The sequence below is a fragment of the Diabrotica virgifera genome, chromosome 2 (assembly GCF_917563875.1).
Source record: "Diabrotica virgifera virgifera chromosome 2, PGI_DIABVI_V3a".
In the NCBI taxonomy this organism is placed as follows: domain Eukaryota; kingdom Metazoa; phylum Arthropoda; class Insecta; order Coleoptera; family Chrysomelidae; genus Diabrotica; species Diabrotica virgifera.
Window position 1 is genome coordinate 85,941,166 of NC_065444.1, and position 22,711 is coordinate 85,963,876.

Here is a 22,711-nt window from a genome sequence, read left to right on the forward strand (position 1 = left end):
TCGCAAAATCTAAATGAAAATGGGCAGGATATGTGGCAAGAGAAATCGAAGAGATTGGCAAAGAGAATAATACAGTGGCGACCAAGAACACATAAAAACGAGGTATAGGAAGATCGCAAAAAATGAATCAACGGATTAAAGAAAAGACTGTGTATTGATAGACAGTTGCCCCTAGCGTGAAATTTTTTATCTTGTCATGTTTGTCCCACACCAACCAAAATTGCCAGTTATCTAAAGAAGAAGAAAAGAAGGAAGCAAATTGTACAATGTACTAACTCCAAAATTGTAAGTGAATAGGGGATTTTCCCCTTATTCCGCGACGATGAGCTGGCCAAATACCCAAGTAGGTGGAGGCCAATAAACTAAAGAAGAAGAAAAGGCAGGAAGTAACTGGCACTAGATAGAAGCACAAGACAAGCGAAAATGGAAAACATAAGGGAAGCTCTGTGTTCAGGACTGGACCAGAAGAGCCTGCTAAAGAAGAAGTTATATTCTGAAATAAATGACGAACATTTAATTGAGTGTGTGAGGAAGTACCCAGTTATTTATGATGTCCGTGCTGGGTGGACGGTCCATTGTTTTTTCCTTCTTTCATCTTCAACCAAAGCTACAGCTATTGCTAGCATGCTAACATTCCATGTTTGTAAAATAAATTTTTTAAATCCACTAAGACACTCGGAAAGAATACTAATTTAAAAAATGCCGTGCCGAAGCCGGAAGCTACCCGTCGTAGCATAAATCAAAACCCCCGTGCGGAGCCCTGTTTTTCCACGACCCGTATCGTATACGTCCCGTTCTGACATGAATCAGTCTTAAAGCGTTTCTATATCAAACTTTATGTGTATTTTTATTAGGTGGCGGAGAAATTTTTTTCGGGAAATAGTTCTAATGACAAAAGCTTGATACAAGTGCTGCAATCCGAGTTGGAAAACACGAGAGGCTTGCAACATCGAATATTTCATTTCATGATGGCAAATCAAGACAGTAGAGACCAATGTCTGAATTATATCGCTCAGATTTTAAAGTACAATGATAAAAGGTGAGTTTTTACATTTTGTCTATTTTTATAAATATTTTTATAAAAAATAGAATCTACACACATCGGAAAAGTTGAGGGATATTTTTAGAAAGAGACGTAATGTGTTCTTTAAAAAATTTAGGTCATCACAAAAAAAATAATCGTAATAAAAAAAAAACAAAATTAATACAATGTATGGCGTCCAACCTGATTTTACGGCTCTGCATCTGTCGTTCATAGACAAAATTTAATTTTCGATATCCTGTTGAGCCATCTTTGCCCATTCTTCTATCAGACGCTCTGATAAACGAAACGGCATATTTATGTTACCCATATGTGTAATAATTCTTCGTTGGAGCATGTCCCATACATGATCGATGGGATTCATGTCGGGCAATTGTGCTGTAGTGATTTTGATTATAGTTACTTTCGAGTGTTCGTTACAAATCGTTACTTTTGTATAAAGTAATCATTTACAGTATTCGTTACTTTGATTACTATGATTACTTTTGTATTTGAGTACCGGTAATCACATCGAGAATCGTATTTCTCAGTAGGTGGGTATTTTGTATAGGTATAGGTAATAGATATAGATCTAGATAAAAATATAGGGTTCTCGCATTCGATCTTTGTTAATGACATAATATATTTTACCTCCATTATACCTCCCTCTGTTTCATCTTCTGTCTTCTCCTCACCCTCACAGTGTGAGGCTCTGAGGCTCACACCCTTAAGACGCTTCATACCGATAACGATATTCGATAGCACTCTTAAAATACCGGTCCCGTCCGTTACTCGCTGGGATACGATTGGTAGAAAGTAATCAAGTCTACTGGTTGTAGATACAATAGTCGTTACTCGCTCTGATACGATTGGTACGAAGTAATCAGAGTAATCAAAGTAGATATAATAGCCGCTACTCGCTCTGATACGATTGGTACGAAGTAATCAGAGTAATCGAATGTAGATACAATAGTCGTTACTCGCTCTGATACGATTGGTACGAAGTAATCAGAGTAATCAAAGTAACGATTTGCCTCTCTGTATAGTAATCGTTACTTCGGTATTCGTAAGTAACGAGTACTTTGTAACGAATATATACTTTTTCAACATCTCGATTATGCTGGCGAAGGCAACACATCAAAAGCTTCGTTGGCAAGTCAGTCTGTCACTAGACGTGCGACCAATTTTGATATTCTTGACACCACTCTAATCTTACAGCGCGATTGTCTTTGGAGATAGTTGGACATCTCAAGGGCCTTCGGCTGTGAAGATTTGACTTCATGGAGATGATTTCTTATAGTACCACGGTCTATGGTAACTGGTGTCCCCGCTGCAAGTCGCTAACCAATTTAAGTGCTGTAATTGTTGGTTGTCTTGAGCGCAGTTGTAGCGCACTCTCGTCCTAGATGGCGTTCGGCTAGACTTCCAGTGTCACAAAAACGCCGCCACAATCGACTTATAACACTTTGGGACTTACTAACACATTCGTTTGCTGCATGCAACCTTGTAGAAGGTATACAGCCTTATTCGTCTTATCCAAAGTTAAATGACGTCGTTCCATGATAAAAAACAATATTTTTAATGCACTAACTAAACGAGAACGGTATAACATGAACAAAATCGAAACTACCATAATATTTACTACTAAAAACTTTGTCAAATATTCGTTATCACTTCTGCCGTTTTTTACTCACAAAAATCTACAGGATGAACTACTACAAATACAATTGAAATTAAACGACTCCATGAATTTATTTTTATTACATTTATTGTGTTATAAAAATATCCGTAGACTTTTCCGATGTGTGTTGAATCTATTTTGGTCCATAAACGTTTGTATAATTTAATAAGAGACTTGTTTGTTTACATACACTTGACGGGGACATTCGAATTTTAATAACCAGTGTAATACGCCGCTTAGTTTCAGCCATTCATATCATTTGATATTATACAAAAACACTTTTAATCAAAATCGAAGGTAGCTCTTTCTACTACGCCAAACTACAATAATTGGCAATACCGTTTGTTTTGATCTAGAAAACGCGCGATCTGTTTTTTTGCGATAAATCTGTCATTTATGTATCCTATGTTGATTGTACAAGCCTTCCAGATTTATTTTAGCCTGATCAAATAAAATGAAATAAAAATATAATTCGGTACGGGTTGGAACAAGTTTTATATTAAAGTTTAGGTCGCGATTTTAAAAAAATAGTAACAAATTAAATATCTCATAAACTTTAAACTTTTTTTAAATCTTTTTCAACCAATTTTTTGTGCTTTATCATCATCATCATCATCATCATCATCATGCAACCTCTTCTGTCCACTGCTGTACATAGGTCTCTCCCATTCTTCGCCACTCTTCACGGTTCTGTGCTTCTTGTTGCCATTTCTTGGATATTCGGTTAATGTCATCCATCCAGCATGTTGGTGGTCGTCCTCTGCTGCGTTTGTCTTCTCTTGGGCGCCAGTCAATTAGTTTTCTGTTCCATCTTGAACCTTTCAGTCGCACTATGTGACCTGGCCAATTCCATTTCAGCTTGGCTATACGTTCAACGACATCAGTGATAACTGTTCTTTTCCTTAAGTCTTGGTTCCTTATTAAAACCTTTTTATATATTTTGTTTTATCTCTTCTTTTAGTTCTTTTATATCACTTCTGGTGTCCTTATTTTCTTCCTTCACTTCTGTTTTTATGTTATTTATTTCTGTTTTAATCTCCTGCTTCAGTTCTGCTCATATTTTCTTTATTTCATCCATTTCTTGTTTTTCCTTGTCGTCTTTTTGGGGTGGTGTTCTTATTGTTGACTTACTTTTCATAAATGCTTCCTCTTCGTTAAACGAATTATCAGGCTCCGGTTTGCTCCTTTTATTGTTCATTCGAGTGGGATTATACCCGTAATCTTATTTTATTTAAAGTTAGCGTCAGGCAGTGCCTGATTAAATTTTCCAAAGCCGTCCCTGACTTTTATGTTTAATTTTGCTAAATGGCTGGTCTTAATCTATTCTCGACAAGTTTATTGTTCGTGGTTTATTTTAATTAGTTTTTGATTATATGCTTAAATATTAGTTACTGGATTTTTGATTTTATGAATATTAATCTAGACATGCATTAACTATTTATCTTATTTTTAATATTTTATTATTTGTTTATACCACTTAATTTTTGATTTTTATGAGAGCTAAATTTTTCACATTGTTCACTTTCGATTTCCAGGACCGGACCTATCCATAAATAATAAACAATACATAAACAATAAATAACTTTTTAGTAATTTCACGTCTTAAATCAATTATTTATCAAATACACTATCAATATTATTTAATAAACAACTCAAAATATTCCTGAAACCGTGTCAAATATTCAGCAGCCTTGTTTGTCACTGTCTTGTCACCACATTCTGTTCGACTGAGTGCGTTGTATGACAAAGATAGCGAATGTTCGATTTGGAAAATATCACTACGGAAATGGTGTTAACTTTTTTCGAATCGTGGAAAAACTCATAAATATTTTTGAAAAATTTTAACGCAGAATAGAAGATTACGTATCATTAGCGAGGGCCGAAAGTCCCTTAGAATAAACAAAATGTTTCTTTTGAACGAGATATTTGAAATTAAAAATCACACTAAATTTTCTCTGCATTTTCACCCCTGCAACTTAATAAAATAAAATTATAGTAGTTTTCAGGCACTTTCTACCCTCGGTAATATGTAATCTTTCATTCTCCGTTTAAATTTTTCAAAAATACTTATTAGGTATCTCAGGAATCGAAAAAAAAAATGAATGCTTTTAAATAGCATTGGAACCGAAAGTTTGCATATATCCCGTTAAGGGTCAAATATAATTTAGCAAGTTTTAAATGAATGCTTTTCCATTCAACATTACAGAAAAAAAATTGTAAAAACCATCATAAAAACATGAACTACCGCAACAGTTAAAAATGTAAATTGCTTGCGAAAATGACCCATTTTTGGGTCAGGATATGTACAACCATAGCCACCTTTACTTTACAAGCCATGAAGAGAAAAAGGCAACGTCGCAATTGATGACGTCGGTAATCTGACTTTCGGACTACCGCTTTAGAAACTACGATTTTAAAGTACAAATTCTGGTAAAATTTATAGTATTTTTAAGTCGAACAAGAAAATATTATTAACTAGAAGTTTGTACAAAATAATATTAAAAGTAATTCCTTGTAAGTAACGTTTATTATACAAAAAAAAACCAATAACAAGAATATAAACGGGATTCATTTTTTTCGAATCCTAAGAAAACTAATAAGTATTTTTCAAAAATTTAAAGGCAGAGTGAAAGATTACGTTATGACCGAGGGCCCAAAGTCCCTGAAAACTTCTATGTTTATTTTAATAAGTTACAGGGGTGAAAAACTAAGAAAATTTAGTGTGATTTTTAGTTTCAAATATATGTCATTAAAAAAAAAACTTTTCATTCATTCTAAGGGACTTTCGGCCCTCGGTAATAAAGTAATCTTTTATTCTGCGTTTAAATTTTTCAAAAATACTTATTAGTTTTCTCAGAATTCGAAAAAAATTATAACATTTAAAATACAGGCGTCAAAATTGTGCATTTTGTTCCTTTCCCCTTAAAGTTTGTCGCACTTATTTAGAAACACCCTGAATTGATAAAGAACAAATCTAGTTGTTAAACATAAGCGAATTGATAAAAAAAACAGAATGTTAAGAAAACCTGAGTCTATAGTTGGGTTTTAATTTCAGTATTTTATACATGCCCGGTACACCATAAAAATTTAACTGGTTAGCAACAATATTATTACAGCGGTATTGTTAAAGAATTAGGTTATAACATATTAAAAAAATCACTTAAATCTGCCAACAGGTTTAGGAAATATAAGACATTAAAAATGACAAAATTTTAAGTGGACGGATATCTATATGCACGCAAATTTATATAAAAATATATTATATTGAACTAAAATCATCTTAATAACATACCTTTTAATGTTCTTTATAATTTGGAGCACGAAATATTGTAAAATATTTCAGTTTCTCTGTAAATACAGTGAAAATTATTTAAAAACAAATGAGAACTGTCAGAATTAATCGGTCTACCAATAGATGTTGCCAAGTTTCAACTTCATGGCTTGTTAAGTAAAGGTGGCTATGGTACAACCAATAGAACAAACCAGTAATCTTGTGAAAGCCATTGATAAATTTATAATCTTATCCAGTCATATCTGTTTTTAGATCTCAATTACAAATGGAAGAAAGAACTTTGGCTGGGGATGGTTTTATGTTGAATCTATTGAGCGTGTTACAATTCCTGTCAGTTAAAATAAAGCTAGATAAAATGGATTTCATGTACCCATTCCATCCTGAAGCCCTTGTGTCTATCTCGAATGATACAAGACTGAAATTCACTTCTCAGGAAGTTGCTGATTGGTTGCAGGAGTTCGGTAAGTATATAATTGCAATAATTGATGAACTGTGAAATAGAAAGTGACCTTGAGGACTAGTTTGTTACCCGGAACCGAATGTGAATAATTTACAACACCTCCGACTCTAAGTATTCCAGTCAGAGATTTGATCTCTAAAAACGAGAAGTACACTGCGCGTCAAAAAAAAACTGGTACAACTCTTATGACCGAAACTCGTGTTTTTCAAGTTGTGTAAGTTGATCTTGTCACAAGTGTCATTCTAATTTTTAGGGCAACGTTGCCAGTTCAACGAAAATATTATATAAAACTAGGTAAAAGCAGGGCTGTGCGACAGACCGCATTTTTTAATATACTAAAAACTTGCTAAAAACTAAGACAATTGTAATTTTCCGTCCTTTCAATGAAGTATCCATACATTAATTCGTGCTTTATTATAATTTATGAAAATATTTCAATTCAAAAATAATGATAATAATAAATCTTGACATGACTTTAAATTATTATGTTTAATGTTGTTCTGAAGCTATTTTCTTGTGGCATTTTTACAATTTTAACTATTTATTATTTGAAATAAGCCACAACATTATTAAAAAATGATTTTTATTAACGTTTCGACGCCCAAATCGGGTGCCGTTGTCAAAATACAAAATATTACTAACATAAACAAAAATGTTTTTGCTTAGTAAAAAAAATTCTTCTAATAATTTATTTAATTTGACTCATTTATATCGGCAATTGAGATACATAATATGATGCATTTTAAAGTGGAAGACTTTAAAATGATATTGCCAATATTTATGAGCTGCGTTCCTGGGACGATTTTACTGAAAGATAGTTCATTCGATTACATGAAATCAACCCCAACTCAAGAATATTTGTCACAAAAAAATCATAGCATGTGATTTGTTTTTAAAAAGACAACCACATGCAACGGTGACATTAAAATTCTCGCGTTAGAGATCTCATAGTAAATCACGAGGGAAAACCAGGAAAAACCTCGTGATACTATCCCGACATCGTAAGTATTTGGTCTTACATTTAATTTACTCTCAAAATTAATACCAAATTCTGACTTTACTATAATTTTGTTTAAATTATAAATAATATCAATAATACATGGATATATAAGTAATACTAAAATATAAAATATGTATTAACTTGACTATTGACTTACTAATTGTGGTATTTTCTTTCTGTTGACTTCCTCTTTCAGTATGGGTATCCACATCCTACTGCATTCCACCGAGGAATTTGCGACACAATTGGTTTCGTTTAGCATAATCAAAGAAGCGGCTCTAATTATGCTAAACGAAACCAATTGTGTCGCAAATTCCTCGGTGGAATGCAGTAGGATGTGGATACCCATACTGAAAGAGGAAGTCAATAGAAAGAAAATACCACAATTAGTAAGTCAATAGTCAAGTTAATACATATTTTATATTTTAGTATTACTTATATATCCATGTATTATTGATATTATTTATAATTTAAACAAAATTATAGTTAAGTCAGAATTTGGTATTAATTTTAAGAGTAAATTAAATGTAAGACCAAATACTTACGGTGTCGGGATAGTATCACGAGGTTTTTCCTGGTTTTCCCTCGTGATTTACTATGAGATCTCTAACGCGAGAATTTTAATATCACCGTTGCATGTGGTTGTCTTTTTAAAAGCAGATCACATGCTATGATTTTTTTGTGACGGATATTCTTGAGTTGGGGTTGATTTCATGTAATCGAATGAACTATCTTTCAGTAAAGTCGTCCCAGGAACGCAACTCATAAATATTGGCAATATCATTTTAAAGTCTTCTACTTTAAAATGTATCGTATTATATATCTGAATTGCCGATATAAATGAGTCAAATTAAATAAATTATTAGAAGAATTTTTTTTACTAAGCAACAACATTTTTGTTTTAGTTAGTAATATTTTGTATTTTGACAACGGCACCCGATTTGGGCGTCGAAACGTTAATAAAAATCATTTTTTAATAATATTGTGGCTTATTTCCCATAATAAATAGTTAAAATTATGTTTAATGTCAAATCGAGAGGTGTGGTTAGTTTCTCGTAAATTTTAGGACAAAACTGCATTAAGTTGTGTAGAATAAATAATACACACTGAAAAAATTAAAAATTTAATTTGAAATTAATACAAAATGAATAACTTTTACAGTGAACAAGTGTGGAATTTAAATATATTATGTATTACAATTCCAAATATACATTTTAAACGTTATTTTTTTGTATTTAGATTTAGTGCAATTCCGTTATCTGTGATGGCAACAACGAAGTGATTCACGAACAATAATTGTCACTCTGAACACAGGTTTACATTGGGAAAAAAAAGTGTACCAGTTTTATATGACGCTAAGTGTACAAGATGAATTTTGCTGAGAATATCAATTTTGGGACCTCAAAAAGGATGCAAAAAAGTTGGGCGTTCCTAACTCCAAGCTTCCTCCTAAACCCTCTATCAATTTACCAAGAATTTGTAAGCCTAAATAAAATGTTTCAAACAAGAAATGTAGCTGAGATAATTTTGAAGAAAAACGTTTATTATCGCTTTTTGTGTAACATGAATAGTTTTCTCAGAAACAACGCTTAAAGCGACCGGCAATTTTGTATCATGCACACCAAATCAATTTAAAAAAATGTATCAACTCAACGGTAAAAATTCGATAACTTTTGATCAGAATGTCTAATCCAAAATGTGTTATTAAGGTGAAGTTTTGCATTTGGCGCAAATGAAGCCAGTTTTTATAAAGCTATTAAATAAAGGTTTGGCTATTTGTGCCATTTTTTACGATTCTCATGAATTCAATAAAATGTATCGTTTTCATTTACCAGTCGCTGTGAAATTTTAATTTTTACAGACCAGTCGTTTGCAATGTGTCAGTTTAAATTCAGAGTTCTTTAGACATAATTCAAATGCCTCATATTTGTTGAACAAACCCAAAATCGAAATTTCATGTTATGGATATTAATTGTTTGGATGAAAATTTCGTAGGCTAGCATAGAATTTTTTGTGATAAAATTTGATTTTTTCATTCAATATACTTACCTTCGAGGGCGATACAACAATTATAGCGGTCATACAACTTTTCAATACGGTTTTTATAATATAATTTATCTTTAGCCTCAAAATTAGCCTGTTTCTGCGATTACCTCTTCATTTGTGCTAAATTTCTTTATAGGTAGCATTCTCTTGAGGTCAACGGACAGGTGATAGTTGCTGGAAGCCATATCTGGTAAATAAGATGGCTGTGGAAGTAATTCGAAGCCGAATTTATGAAATTTTCTCAGCTTATAGAAGTTTTCAGGGACTTTCTACCCTCGCTAATAACGTAATCTTTTATTCTGCGTTTAAATTTTTGAAAAATACTTATTATTAGTTTTCTCAGGATTCGAAAAAATTTAATGCATTTAAATAGCATTGGAGCCGAAATTTTGCGCCTATCCCCTTACGACACGAAATTCTGTTTTAAACTAACACAAGTGGCTTCACTCTAAATGTTATATCTCATAAACTATGTAGTTAGAAAGCTATCAAATTTATACACGCATCTTGTGAAGGTTAGGGCTGACTAAAAATCATGAATTTTTAATACCATTAGTGCCATCTATGTGTCAGCCTATGAACTTTTTATCACACTTGTCCGGCTCTAAAAATGTAAATTCCACAGCGACCGTTTAATGGATGTGATAAACTTTATTGGTCTCGTGAGAATCATAAAAAAATGGCAAAGGTCGCGCAAAGTTAATTTATTTAACAGCTTCATAGAAACTTCCTTTGCTGCAAAATGAATTGCCGATTTTTGCCGATAGGACACTCTGATATAAAGATATCAAATATTTACCGTCGAGTTGATACAAATTTTATTTAAAAATTTATTTAGCGCGCATGATTAACATTCGCCGGTTGCTTCAAGCGTTGTTTCTGAGAAAACGTTCCATTCTACATAAAAAGAGCTAAGAAACATTTTTGTTCAAAATTATTTCGAGGTTTTAGGGGAAAGCCCGGGGATGGTTTTCCCGCACATAAATCCCCCATCGATGTTTTCCGTCCCCTCGCTATGAGGAAGGTTTTAAGGGAAGTCCGAAGGTAAAAGGCAAATTGTTTGCATCCTGTTTTAAGTATCAAAATTGACATTCTCAACAAAATTCAGTTTGTCCGTATAATTTTTAAAGGTTCTGTGGCATTTTTGTCTCTGACGACTGGATGGCGAGGTTTTGATTAACATAAACATTAGAATATTATCCCAATCGGGATAGCATTTGACCTTGTATTACGAGCTGCCCCAAATTTTATTTTTCTTATCTTTAGGGGGGGGTCAATAGTAATATAAATTTAAAATCTCGACTGAATTTGACTGTTGCGTTCTATCTTGATTTTAAACGAGAACCGTTTTTGCTCAATATCTCCGCTATTTTCAAGTTTTCGACAAAAAGTGTAGAAACTAAAATTGTTGAAAATGCGATTTTCTATAATTTCGTTTATTATAATTTTTTTCGTGCGGTCGATATTTTTTGAGTTATCGGGAAAAATATTGACAGTTTTTAGTGACAGTCAAAAATTTTTGAAATATTAAAATATGTTAGCTGACACATAAAACTTAATTATCGACAGACATATTCAACCAATGTGTGTGTGTGTGTGTTTGAGCATTATTGGCTTCGGAGTCAATGTCCATTCGCCATCTTACCTTTTTGGAATTGTTTGTATTATTTATGCGGAAGCTCGAAAAGAGTGCTTCCTGCTTTCTACTGCTTTGTTTAGGTAGGTATCCAATCACAATCCTGCTCCAATTATACAAAGAACTGTTTTATATACCTATATCTAATTTTTCAACGATTTTTATTTCTATTTGGAATTATTTCCTTTCGTTGTAAAATTTAGCCAATAAAACCCTAATTAATAAAATTAAGAGAACTTAATGAATATAAGTTATTATTTATGTCTTTTATGTCCTTAGTTTGGTTGGTGTTTCAATGGATGTTTAAAAAATTGTATAAAATATAATTCTCTTTATTTTTGTTTATGTACAATTATGCCGAGAAGTTTATAATAAATGAGACAATTCAATAATTGTGTTTCCCCTACGCTTCCACTATTTCCCCCCTTAACTCGGAGAATATTGATCGCATAAAAAAATTGTGTAAAATAAACTGTAGGAAATTGCGTTTCCAACAATTTTAGTTCCTACCGTTTTTGTCGAAAAGTTGAAAATGGCGGAGATATTAAGCAACAACGGTTCTCCTTTAAAATCATTATGGCGGCTAATGCAACCGCGGAATACAGTCGAGATTTTAAATGTACACTACTATTGATCTCCCCTAAAGGATAGAATTATAAAATTTGGGGCAGCTCGGAAACAAGATTCAATTCAGTAATTATGCTCCCCCCCACTTTTTACTATTTTCCCACTTAACTAGGAAAATATCAACCGCATGAAAAAAATTGTAAAAAAGAAATTGTAGGAAATCATATTTGAAACAATTTTAGTTGATAATGGCGTAGATATTGAACAAAAACAATTGCTACAAAATCAATCAGGTCTTACGTTCGCGCCATTATCGCATACGTACTACCTTAAATATTAACTTTAGCAAAAGAATGAAAGAGATTAAAATTGTGTAGAATTTAATTCTCTCTATTTTTGTATAGGAACATTTTTGTCGTAAAACTAATAATAAACGAGATAATTCAATAATTATGCTCTAACTGTCACTATTTTCCGCCAGTATCGGAAAATATCGACAACACGAAAAAATTGTAACAATAGAAATGATAGAAAATCACATTTTCAACAATTTTACTTACACTTTTTGTCGAAAAGTTGAAAATGGCGGAGATATTGAGTAAAAACGGTTCTCGTTTAAAATCAAGATGGCGGCTAACGCAACGGCGAATTCAGTCGAGATTTTAAATTTACACTACTATTAACCCGACTGGGCTATAATATATGATTTTTCAGGCAAAACCCACGAACACCAAACCCCCAATTTCTCAACAATATGTTGGTTCCTAACGTTGCACTGCCACCACTTGTCACTGATGCCTGCACTGCAGAAATACCAGCGACGACTAAGGGCCATTAAAGATCTTCAAAAGTTACTCGATGAGACTGTGGCAGCGGAGGCCCAATGGCGGAATACGCCGTTTGCCAATAGAAATAAGCAGTTTATCAAGAGGTGGAAACAGCAGTTGAAAAAACTGAACAAGTAAGTAAAATATGCGCTTTATTTTAAACTTTTCGAGGATGTTCTATTCTTTTTCAAGTACAGGCCGTCTAATATACTTACCGTTGTACGCCATTACAGTCGGAAAAATGAAAGAATACCCATGAACGATCACATCAATCACTTATTTTGTATTTGCTGTCTTTTTTTATAACAAACGTTTGTTATTTATAAAAAATGACAGCAAATACAAACTAAGTGATTGATATGATCGTTCATGGGTATTCTTTCATTTTTCCGACTGTACCTATGTCAGAGATCTAAGTTGACATAGTTGCCAGAGTATAAGAAAATCCTGAATCCATCTTAAATCAAATAGATCACATAATTCAGAGGTTCACAACCAGTGTGCCGCGGCACAGTGGTGTGCCCTGAAGTCTCTGTAGGTGTGCCGCGAAATTTTACCATCTTTTTTAATAATATTTACTTTTTTAATTCGCCGTGATAATAACTTTTACCTACTATTTTTCATTTATTAAAACTTCTGTTCTGCGCTTGTCAATTATAGTATTGTTTAGCCACACAGGTAGGCATACTTTGTCATAGAAAGGATTTAATAATGAAGGGTCACCAAGCACAAACAACATCGCATTAGATATGGTGTCACTATTTTTAATTAGACGGACATTCTGTTTTATACTCCATTATTTTTTATTGTCAATTCGTCTCTTTTAACACAAAATATACAGTGATAAGCGAGCTAATAACCGGCAAAATAACGGAAAAAATGAAAAACATAATACATTCAAGTAAAAAGAGATGAAACTAGTAGAGGTGGACATTATCGATATAAACGTATAAATTAACATTACATGACATAGTTTCTCACCTTTAGACGTATCGGAGGAGTATGACAATGGCCACAGACGTCTAAAGGTGGGAAACTATGTAATGTAATGTTAATTTGTACGCTTATATCGATAATTTCCACCTCTACTAGTTTCATCTCTTTTGATTTCAAAAAGTGTTTTCCATCTTTTGCGTCATGTTGCCGGTTATTAGTGCCCTCATCACTGTATGTTTGTAAGTGCATTAAAATTGTGTTTTCTTGATTTTCCTAATTAGTTTCCATAATGAGCACAGCATTAACTCAATGAATTATGTTTTAAATTATATTTTTAAAGAAAGTAACATAGTAAAAAAATCACATAATAGTTATTTTCCTAGCAAGTGCAGAAAGTCATACTTTTCCGCACGCGACTGTAGTTTGCCGAACGACGCGAAGCGGGAGTTCAGCAAGCAGTCGAGTGCGGAAAAGAGACTTTCTGCAAGAGTTAGGAACAATATTTTTTCTACGAGTCTTTAAAAAATGACCAAATCTTAATTAATTAATTTAATTAATATGAAAATACATACACAAATTAATTCTTTGACAAGGTTGTCAAAACCAAACTTTCAATATAATTAGTTAGCATGACGACTATCTTGGTTTCCATGACGATGATTCAAAATAACTGTTATTGTCTACCGATTTGACTTTCGAATATTATGTCAAAATAATTTTATTTCATCGAATTGTCGCGTTAATTTCATTAAAACAGGAACACAATAAGATACATTTGAAATAAAATAGTACCTAAATAATATCTAAATATTAGTTTATTGCATGTATTATAATTATTTTAAGGCCATATTAAAATATCTACACGCGTGCGGAAAAGTAAAACGCGTGCGGAAAAGTGAAACTTTCTAAACTAAAACGCGTGCGCGAAAGTAGACATTTTTGCACGCTCGTAGAAAATAATACATTATGATTATACCCGTTATAAAGATTATTTACTTAAGTGTGCCGTGGCTGAACGAGTTTTTAAAGTTAGTGTGCCTCAAGCTAAAAAAGGTTGGGAACCGCTGACATAATTATTGCGAAGTGGATTATATAACAAATCAAATTAATATTCAATGTAAATAAATAAAAACATTAGAAATAGAAAACAAGAATTAAGTTATAATCTTACGTTAAAGTAAATAATAAAAACAATAAATATAATAAAACAAATACTTATAGTAAAGAATAAAAACAAATCTGAAGTGTCAATATCGGAACTGTCAAATAAATGTTACCAATGTATGCCATAATGGCACCTTCGTTCGATTACAGTTACAGTGTGTTCCGAACAAATGTTCTTCATAAAAACGCTTTATAATCCATTTATGCAAATTAAATCCATAAGGATTGCATTGCCATATGTTCGTGTACTGTAAAGTCAAGGTAGGACAGACATTAGTACACTTTAGAAGACCAAAAATAAGCATTTTTTCAAGATTGTTTTTCTCAGAACCTTTATTAAAAATGCACATAAAAGTTTTTACATATTAGTATCTAACTCTTAGAGAATACAAAAGATTTATCTTTTTTCATTTATGCACGTACACTAATATTGTAGAGGGCGCCAAAGTCAAGGCCTCGAAAAAAAGTAGTTCCGATGGCGGACAGTTAATCTCAGGATTGGGATCTCTGAACAAAAAAATCGTACGGCGTTTAAAAAAGGAAGGTTTCTTACGTGACAATTTACCACCGTTAGTGAAAAATTCCGCATAAAGATTTTACGGAAATTTGAAAAAAATTTGTGAAAAAATCGCCCGTTCTTCTTCAGTTTTACATGGTCAAAAAAAATTTTTTTTTTTGGTCAAATTGTGGCAAATTATCACGTAAGAAACTTTCCTTTTTCAAATGCAGTACGATTTTTTTGTTTCAGATATCCCAATCCTGAGATTAACTGTCAGCCATCATTTTCCGAGGTCTCGACTTTTGCGCCCTCTACAGTATTAGTGTACGCGCATAAATGAAAAAAGATAGATTTCGTGTACTCTCTAAGAGTTAGATATTAATATGTAAGAAGTTTTATGTTCATTTTGAATAAAGGTTCTGAGAAAAAATTCTTGAAAAAAATGATTATTTTTGGTCTTCTAAAGTGTACTAGTACCTTAAAAAGTTTCAGTACTACTTTTATGTTATCTGCATCTCTTAGCTTCAGCAACTCAGTTGATGTATCATCTGAACTACAAGCTTTCCTAATTTTAGCATTTTTTGTAGCGTGTTCTACCTCTGATTTCTTAATTTCGGGGTCGTTAGTTTTTTTTTTCTCTCTGATTCTGGCCTTGGTTTAGAACTAGACTTTAGCCACGTAATTGTATAACTTATCAATAACTCAGGTGTAATGTGTAATGTGTGTGTTGAGTAAGTGTCTTGTTACTTTGCAAAGTCGACGTCATTGTCTTTGCAAAGAGACGCTAATTGAATCCGAACGTCTGCGGGCCCTCCGGTAAGTACCGATGGGTCGTTAGTACAACTTTGATAGAATTCGGTAATATTATTTCTGTCATATTCAAACAACTATGATATATACAACTGCTATTTTTTTCTTATTTCGTTCTCATTTACAATACTTTTGTTGTTAATAGGTTTGTTTTAGCATCAGTTTCAAACGGTTTGAAACCATCAGCGAATAGTCGACCAGCGCGAGTAGAGGGGATAGCACTGCGGGACTGCAATATGTTCTCTCACTGACCAACTGTTTGCTGACGGTTTCTGACTAGTTTGACTGTTTGCTAGAACAAACCTATTGTCAGCTAGTACAGAGGGAACTCAGATGTTCTATTAGTTGTTTCGATTTTAATTTGATTTTTTGTATTTATATTTGTATTAAGAATTTTTCTGTTTCAAATTACATAAGAAATTATAAGATATGAAGTATGAATGATAAAAAATGGTAGCTCTAAAGACAACTGACAATTTACTGACAGATGACAGGTGTGACAACTGACAGTTGACGTGAAGTCTTACTGTCGAACGATTTAATAATGATATAATTTGTGTAATAATATTGAACATTTCCTTTCAGATCTAAAATATGTGCCGATGCTGGAATATTAGACAAAAACCTAATTCGACGATCGTTAGTATTTTATACGTCAGTTTCCGAGTATTTGTTAAGTCTGATGACGAATTCGCCTCCCGGTAGTACCGTACCGAATTTACCACTGCCCACGGAATCTTCTGCATTTTCTTCGTTGCCGGAATGGTACATGGAAGATATCGCGGAGTTCCTTCTGTTTGCATTACAGTAAGTAACAATTATTTTAATTATTTTTTAAAATAGGATTTAAACTGGTGCAATTTTGACTATAAAACCAGTTTTAGATCCTGATCTAAAGATCTAAAGACTTCTACTGGAACCAAGTTCTGGTAAACAACCCAAATTTGTGCTTTCTAAAACTTGCAAAGCAAACGAACGATAAATTAGAAGACGCTAGGGGGAATCTTAAAATTGCATTCTACTACCTGTCTATTTATCTAGGTAGAAATTTCATCGGATCTTGGTTCCCTGTACTCAGATAGAAGTAAAACTAATAGAAAATGAAAGGCAGCTTATATTTCAATTCGTTTTAGAGGTGACCATCATTTTCTTATGCAAGTTTCACCCTCTTTAGGGCACATCAGAGATTCTATATGGTCTACCCTGAACCGAAAAGAAAATAAGCTTTCTCCATAGGCAGAATTATACAAATAGTTCGCTCGCAGAGCGAGTATTTAAGTCAATCTACTTAAAACAGTTTGATGTTTTAGATCTGAAGATCTAATCGGAACCAAGTTCTGGTAAACAACCCAAATCCGTGCTTTCTAAAACTTGCAAAGCCAACGAACGATAAATTAGAAGAAGACTAGGAGGAATCTAAAATTGCATTTCACTACCTGTCGATTTCTGCTTTCTGATTTCTGAATGTTGCTTTCCTGTACTCAGATAGTACTTCTTTTCTTTTCGATTCGCAATAGATCATAGATCCTCTATGATGGGCCGTAAAGAGGGTGAAACGTTCGTAAGAGGATAATCGTCACCTCTGAAACGAATTGAGATATAAGCTTTGTTTAATTTTCTATTAGTTTTGCTCCTATCTGAGTACAGGAATCCAACATTCGATGAAATTTTTACCTAGATAAATAGACAGGTAGTGGAATTGTAATTTTAGATTACCCCTAGTCTTCTTATAATTTATGGTTCCAGTACCGTTGATACCCATTGTATTATTTTTACAAGCATTAATATATTTATGTGATTTATTGTGTATTTGCAGATATTTCCCGAATGTAATAGCTGATAACATGGAAGATAGTATGATCACGTGGTTATTAGTAACTATATGTTCTTCCAATATGGTTAAGAACCCCTATTTAGTTGCCAAACTAGTTGAAGTAGTATTTGTGATCCTTCCTTCAATTCAGCCTAGATGCGAACTCATATACTCTCGCCTTATGAACCACCATATCTCGCAGACTATTCTGCCTAGTTCGCTGATGAAGTTCTACACGGAAGTGGAAACTACAGGGTCCAGTTCTGAGTTTTACGATAAGTTTTCCATACGGTATCACATTAGTTTAATTATTAAAAGTAAGTATTCGATTTTATTTTATTTAGCGTATGGACTTTCACAGTACGATAAATACACAAATATAATATATTATTCAAACACTAAAATTCAATGAATTAACCTAAATATTAATGTCCATTTTACATAGCCATTCATATTTGCTTCTGGGGAGCATTCTACAAAGACCTGGAGGTTTCCACGGTAGGCAAGATTTAGGCAATCTGAAAAACAATGGCTTATGGTCTGTCGAGGTGATCCGCAATCGCACTGTGGACCCCATTTGAACAGAGAATCAGCACATTTACCGTGTCCGGTACGTAGGGTGGACCGGGGCAGATTTGATCCGATGAAACCCTGAGTTGGGGTGGATATCTGAATATAGTCTGCTGCTATTGTTGGCATCCACCTTGTGGACCATTGCCTTTTTATATCAAAGGAATCGCCAATTTTTCGGGTAGATCTGATGGAGGATTTCTAGATCTCAGTCGTTGGTGCTCTATTGAGATGTCTGGTATGTCTTGATTGATTGGTAATTGTACGCTGGCTACAATTTTCTGGTACTCTCTCACTAATGCTGCTATATGGCGTAGATGTGGTGGAGCAATATTGCTCAAAGTAGGCAGCCATCTCACTGGGGTTGATTTTATTGTTCCTCATATTCTCATGGTTTGATTAAGTTGGACATTAATTTTGTTTGTATGTGCACTATTTAGCCATACTGGTGCACAATATTTTTATTCTGCGACTGAAAAAACCAAAGCTAGAGCAGAGGTCCGAAGAGTATCTGCAGAAGAACCCCAAGTTGTTTCAGTAAGTTTTGTTATTATATTGTTTCTTGTTCTCAGTTTACCGGCTGCGTTTGAGTGCGGCTTGAGTGTTCTCTCAAGTGCCTAGCAGACATTTGGGGTTGTTGTTATGTTTGATAGCTGTATCATTTAGAGTTACATTGAGAGTATCGCCCGAAAGTTGATTCGACAGGTGAAAAAGACAGGTTTCAGTTTTGCTTGTGTTAGGACGTAAGCGCCAGTTCTTAAAGTAGTTACTTAGTGTAGTTAGGTACTCGTTTAGAGCTCGTTCTCCAGCTACTGTTATCTTGGAAGCCAATGGCCAGGTCGTCAGCATAAGCGACGGATTTCTCGGGGGAGAAATCAATATGTTCTACGGTAGACTTCCATTTAGTAAGTCTAGTTGAATCCAGTGACTTGAGTAAGTTGTCACCAATTTCGGGATCTTCTGATTTCAAAAAATCGTCATATCGTTTTTGGCTTTCTTCCGTCAAGCCTGGGATGTATTCCTTTCGGAAACCTCGGGGGATATGTTTTTTGGCGATAGAGATAACTATTCCTAAAAAACGCTGATAATTGTTGGCCTTTGGATCAATGAAGCAAATGCAGGTGTCCAGCCCTTTGGTGTATTCGGGCCAATTTGCTTTGTTAAAATTCCAACGGGGTTAGGCGTGGATTCAACGATAGGAATTTGTATGCCTATTTCGATTATGACAGGTCGAAGTTGGCTGCGGGGAAACTAGGGAGTACAGTTGGGAAGCTTGGGAGTGGTTGCAACTGTGAGTTACTCGAAACCCAGCATAGATCGGGGTAGTGATGTAAGAAGAGAATATTCTCAAGAGAATATTCTCGGGCAGAAAATTATTTTCGAGAATTTTCTATATTGTTTTTGCCAATTCACCTAGTATATTTTTTGTGTCCCGAACATTATTATTCTTGAAGCTCAAACACCTACTTGCCGCTCCGCTCATGAAATGCTTTTTCGCTTTCACGCGATTTTAGATCAAATCCCCGAAAATCTGAGTAGCCGGGGTTAGGGAATCCCATGAACCACTATCTAGGGTGTTTACAGTGTCAGTATTTATTGTTTTAGTGCAGTATTAACGTGCAAATCTTTAGAATGGATCGAAGTAAAGCATAATTTACTAATAAACCCAAAACGCTCACTATAGTACTCGCGAAGTCGATCGAAGTTCAGCGAGTACGAGAGTGTAGACAGGTTGTTCATGCGACTTTGCTGCATCTCGGCCTACTTGCATTCTGTGGCGGTTTTTGAGACCAAGTCAAAGGAACCGAAGTCCTTATCGCCCGGCGTGAATGTGTTCCTCGCGAAGTAGAATTAGTGTGTAGTGACAGGTACTTCGGACTTCGGTGAATTTTCCCGAAGTAACTTCGCGAGAGTGTGCAAGGTAAAACAAGTACTTTTGCAAATTTTGTGATAGTCATTACTTGAAAAATGCAACAAGAATGACAAAACATTTAGTAAAATATGTTAATGTCCGGTGGGAGCGAGACAATTATTTGAAAAGGATCAACAGAAACATTCATCAACTGCTTTTCAGCCAACACAGTTGTTAGGTTCGTCCAATGACGGTAAGCATGCCTTCATCCAGTGCATCGACTGAAAGAAGTTTCAGTACTCATGGTTTTATTCACTCCTCTAAAAGAACCGGCTTACTGGTGAACGGGCTGATAAGATAACTTTTATTGCTCACAATTTAAAATTGTTAGGCGTAGACCAATCCATGACTGAGCTGGCAACTAGTGAAAAACAAAATCCCACAATTTCTCATCAGTACATTGAAGTGCAGAATGTAGATGACCAGGATGAGCTAATGATAGAAATAGATTCTGAATCTGAGGCCTCATCTTTTTCAGATTAGCGCACCACATCCAGTATTTGCTGTTAAGAAAATTTCATTTTTTTTGTCAAATAAATTTTGTTTTCTGTTGTTTTTATATTTTCTTATATATAAAGAACACTGTTGTTTCGTCTCATAATTTTGTATATAATTTAAGATTTTTAATACCCATTTCATCTTTAACAATATCCATAAGCGCGTCATAAGGTTAATTGTGAGAAAATTCTCCATGGCGAGAATATTCTCGGGAATATTCTCCGATTTTTCATTCTCGAGAATTTTCCAACACTAGATGGGGGTTGTAGCCTTTGCGCCATCTTCTAGAAAAGAAAGTATGTAGTTCTATCTTTTAGACTATGGATAAGGTGAATATTGTTTTCTTCAGTCCACTCCAGGAGTTTCTCCCCATTTTCATCATTGTTTTCATATCCCCATTTGTTATGGTGACTGTTAAAGTCCCCAATGTAAACTGTAGGTTGGTTGTCCACAGCTTTGGTTACATTTATTGGCCATTTAGTTAATGGTGGTTTGTAGATGTCCTTTATGGTTATGCCATTCACTTCTGTACAGATTATGGATACACTATTTTCGCAGCTGCAATCCGTCACCTTGGAATTTTGTATACTGTTGTATACGTAAGTTGCAGTGCCGTAAACATTGTTGTAAGTGGCTTCAATCATACTATATCCCGGAATTTTACCCCTCTTAAGAAGCTCGGTTTCTGATGGTGCGTGAGTTTCTTGAATGGCTATGAGGTCAACGTTATTTTCAATTAGTAATTTTGAAAGAAATTCAGATTTTGATCTACTAATTCCCTCTATGGTTATTTGACATATACGGAGGGTTGGTACGATATGTCTCGTCGAATGGTGTTGATAAACACCTTTGTAGTTTTCCATATTTCTATATGGAGATTCCTTTTCTTACTTTTCTTTATCGTACTGGTTGCCAGGAGAGTTCAGTGGCTAGTTTGGCGTCCAAAAATTGATAGACCATTTAGCGTTACCCAGGGTGCACCACGTGGAGGCGAACTATCACTACAGTTCAGTATTCGATTATATATTTGATACATATTTACGTGCAATTTCGGTATTTTAACAACTCATTCTACACTCCAGGGGTGTTGGTCGTAATTGTGATATTGTTGACAAAATCATGTTTGCAAACGAACATTAACAAAGTTTTTCACTTAGTTTTCATTTTAAGTCCGTGCATCCCTATTTCAACTTCTAATATAGGAGTTATTGGTATCCCAATAAACATTTTCTTAATCTATATTCAATTTACTACAGTTTAAAAAGAGTTACAGCGATGTCATGATTTAGTGGAGTCACTGGTTTTCACCTCCGATTTCGTTGAACCTTCATCGATTTTCATGAAAATTGGTGAGTAGTTAGAAGATACTTCAAGGAACAAAGGTGACATGATGCCAACTTGCGCTTTTACCCTGGGGGTGGATACCACCCCTTCTCGGGGGTGAAATTTTTTTTATTAAAAATAATACCAGAAATCGATAGAGGGGCAACTTCTAAGCAAAAGTTGTTATATAAAGTTATTAACATAAATCAATACTTCTTGAGTTATTAAATATCAAAGATTTTATTTTTTCTTAAAAAAGGGCATGTTTTAAAGCTGTTTTTCACGTATTACTCTCAAAAACTGGAAGCTTTTGTAAAAAAGCTATTATTATCAAAATTAAAGATAATAAAAAATTTAATACACTCCCCACTTAAAGAACTAAACTAATGTTATTTCAAAGTGAGTTATGGGTAATTGAATGTATATTTTTTTCGGCGAGTACTCAAATCTAAGTATTCAAGCTTACATGACGGGAAAACGATGCATTTTATAGAATATACTACTTGTAAAGCACTTGTCAAAGTACTTCGGAATACCTATCAAATGAGCTCAAGTAGAAGTTAATAGCATCAAAATTAAGCAAATTATGATAAAAATAAGAGAACCCTTTCGATTTTTTTAGGAAAAAGTGAAAAATAAAACATACGCCATTTCTA

General features: G+C 33.9%; 1 protein-coding gene across 1 annotated transcript in view; it reads left to right on the plus strand.

Moving 5' to 3' along the window:
• Window positions 1–22,711, plus strand: part of LOC114329743 (ubiquitin conjugation factor E4 B) — a 100,450-nt gene that overhangs the window by 42,961 nt on the left and 34,778 nt on the right. The window contains exons 5-9 of the mRNA XM_028278938.2: window positions 855–1,039; window positions 6,247–6,455; window positions 12,418–12,664; window positions 16,525–16,746; window positions 17,756–18,069. Of these exons, the coding sequence (XP_028134739.2) occupies window positions 855–1,039; window positions 6,247–6,455; window positions 12,418–12,664; window positions 16,525–16,746; window positions 17,756–18,069 (1,177 nt within the window). The remainder of the gene's footprint in view (window positions 1–854; window positions 1,040–6,246; window positions 6,456–12,417; window positions 12,665–16,524; window positions 16,747–17,755; window positions 18,070–22,711) is intronic.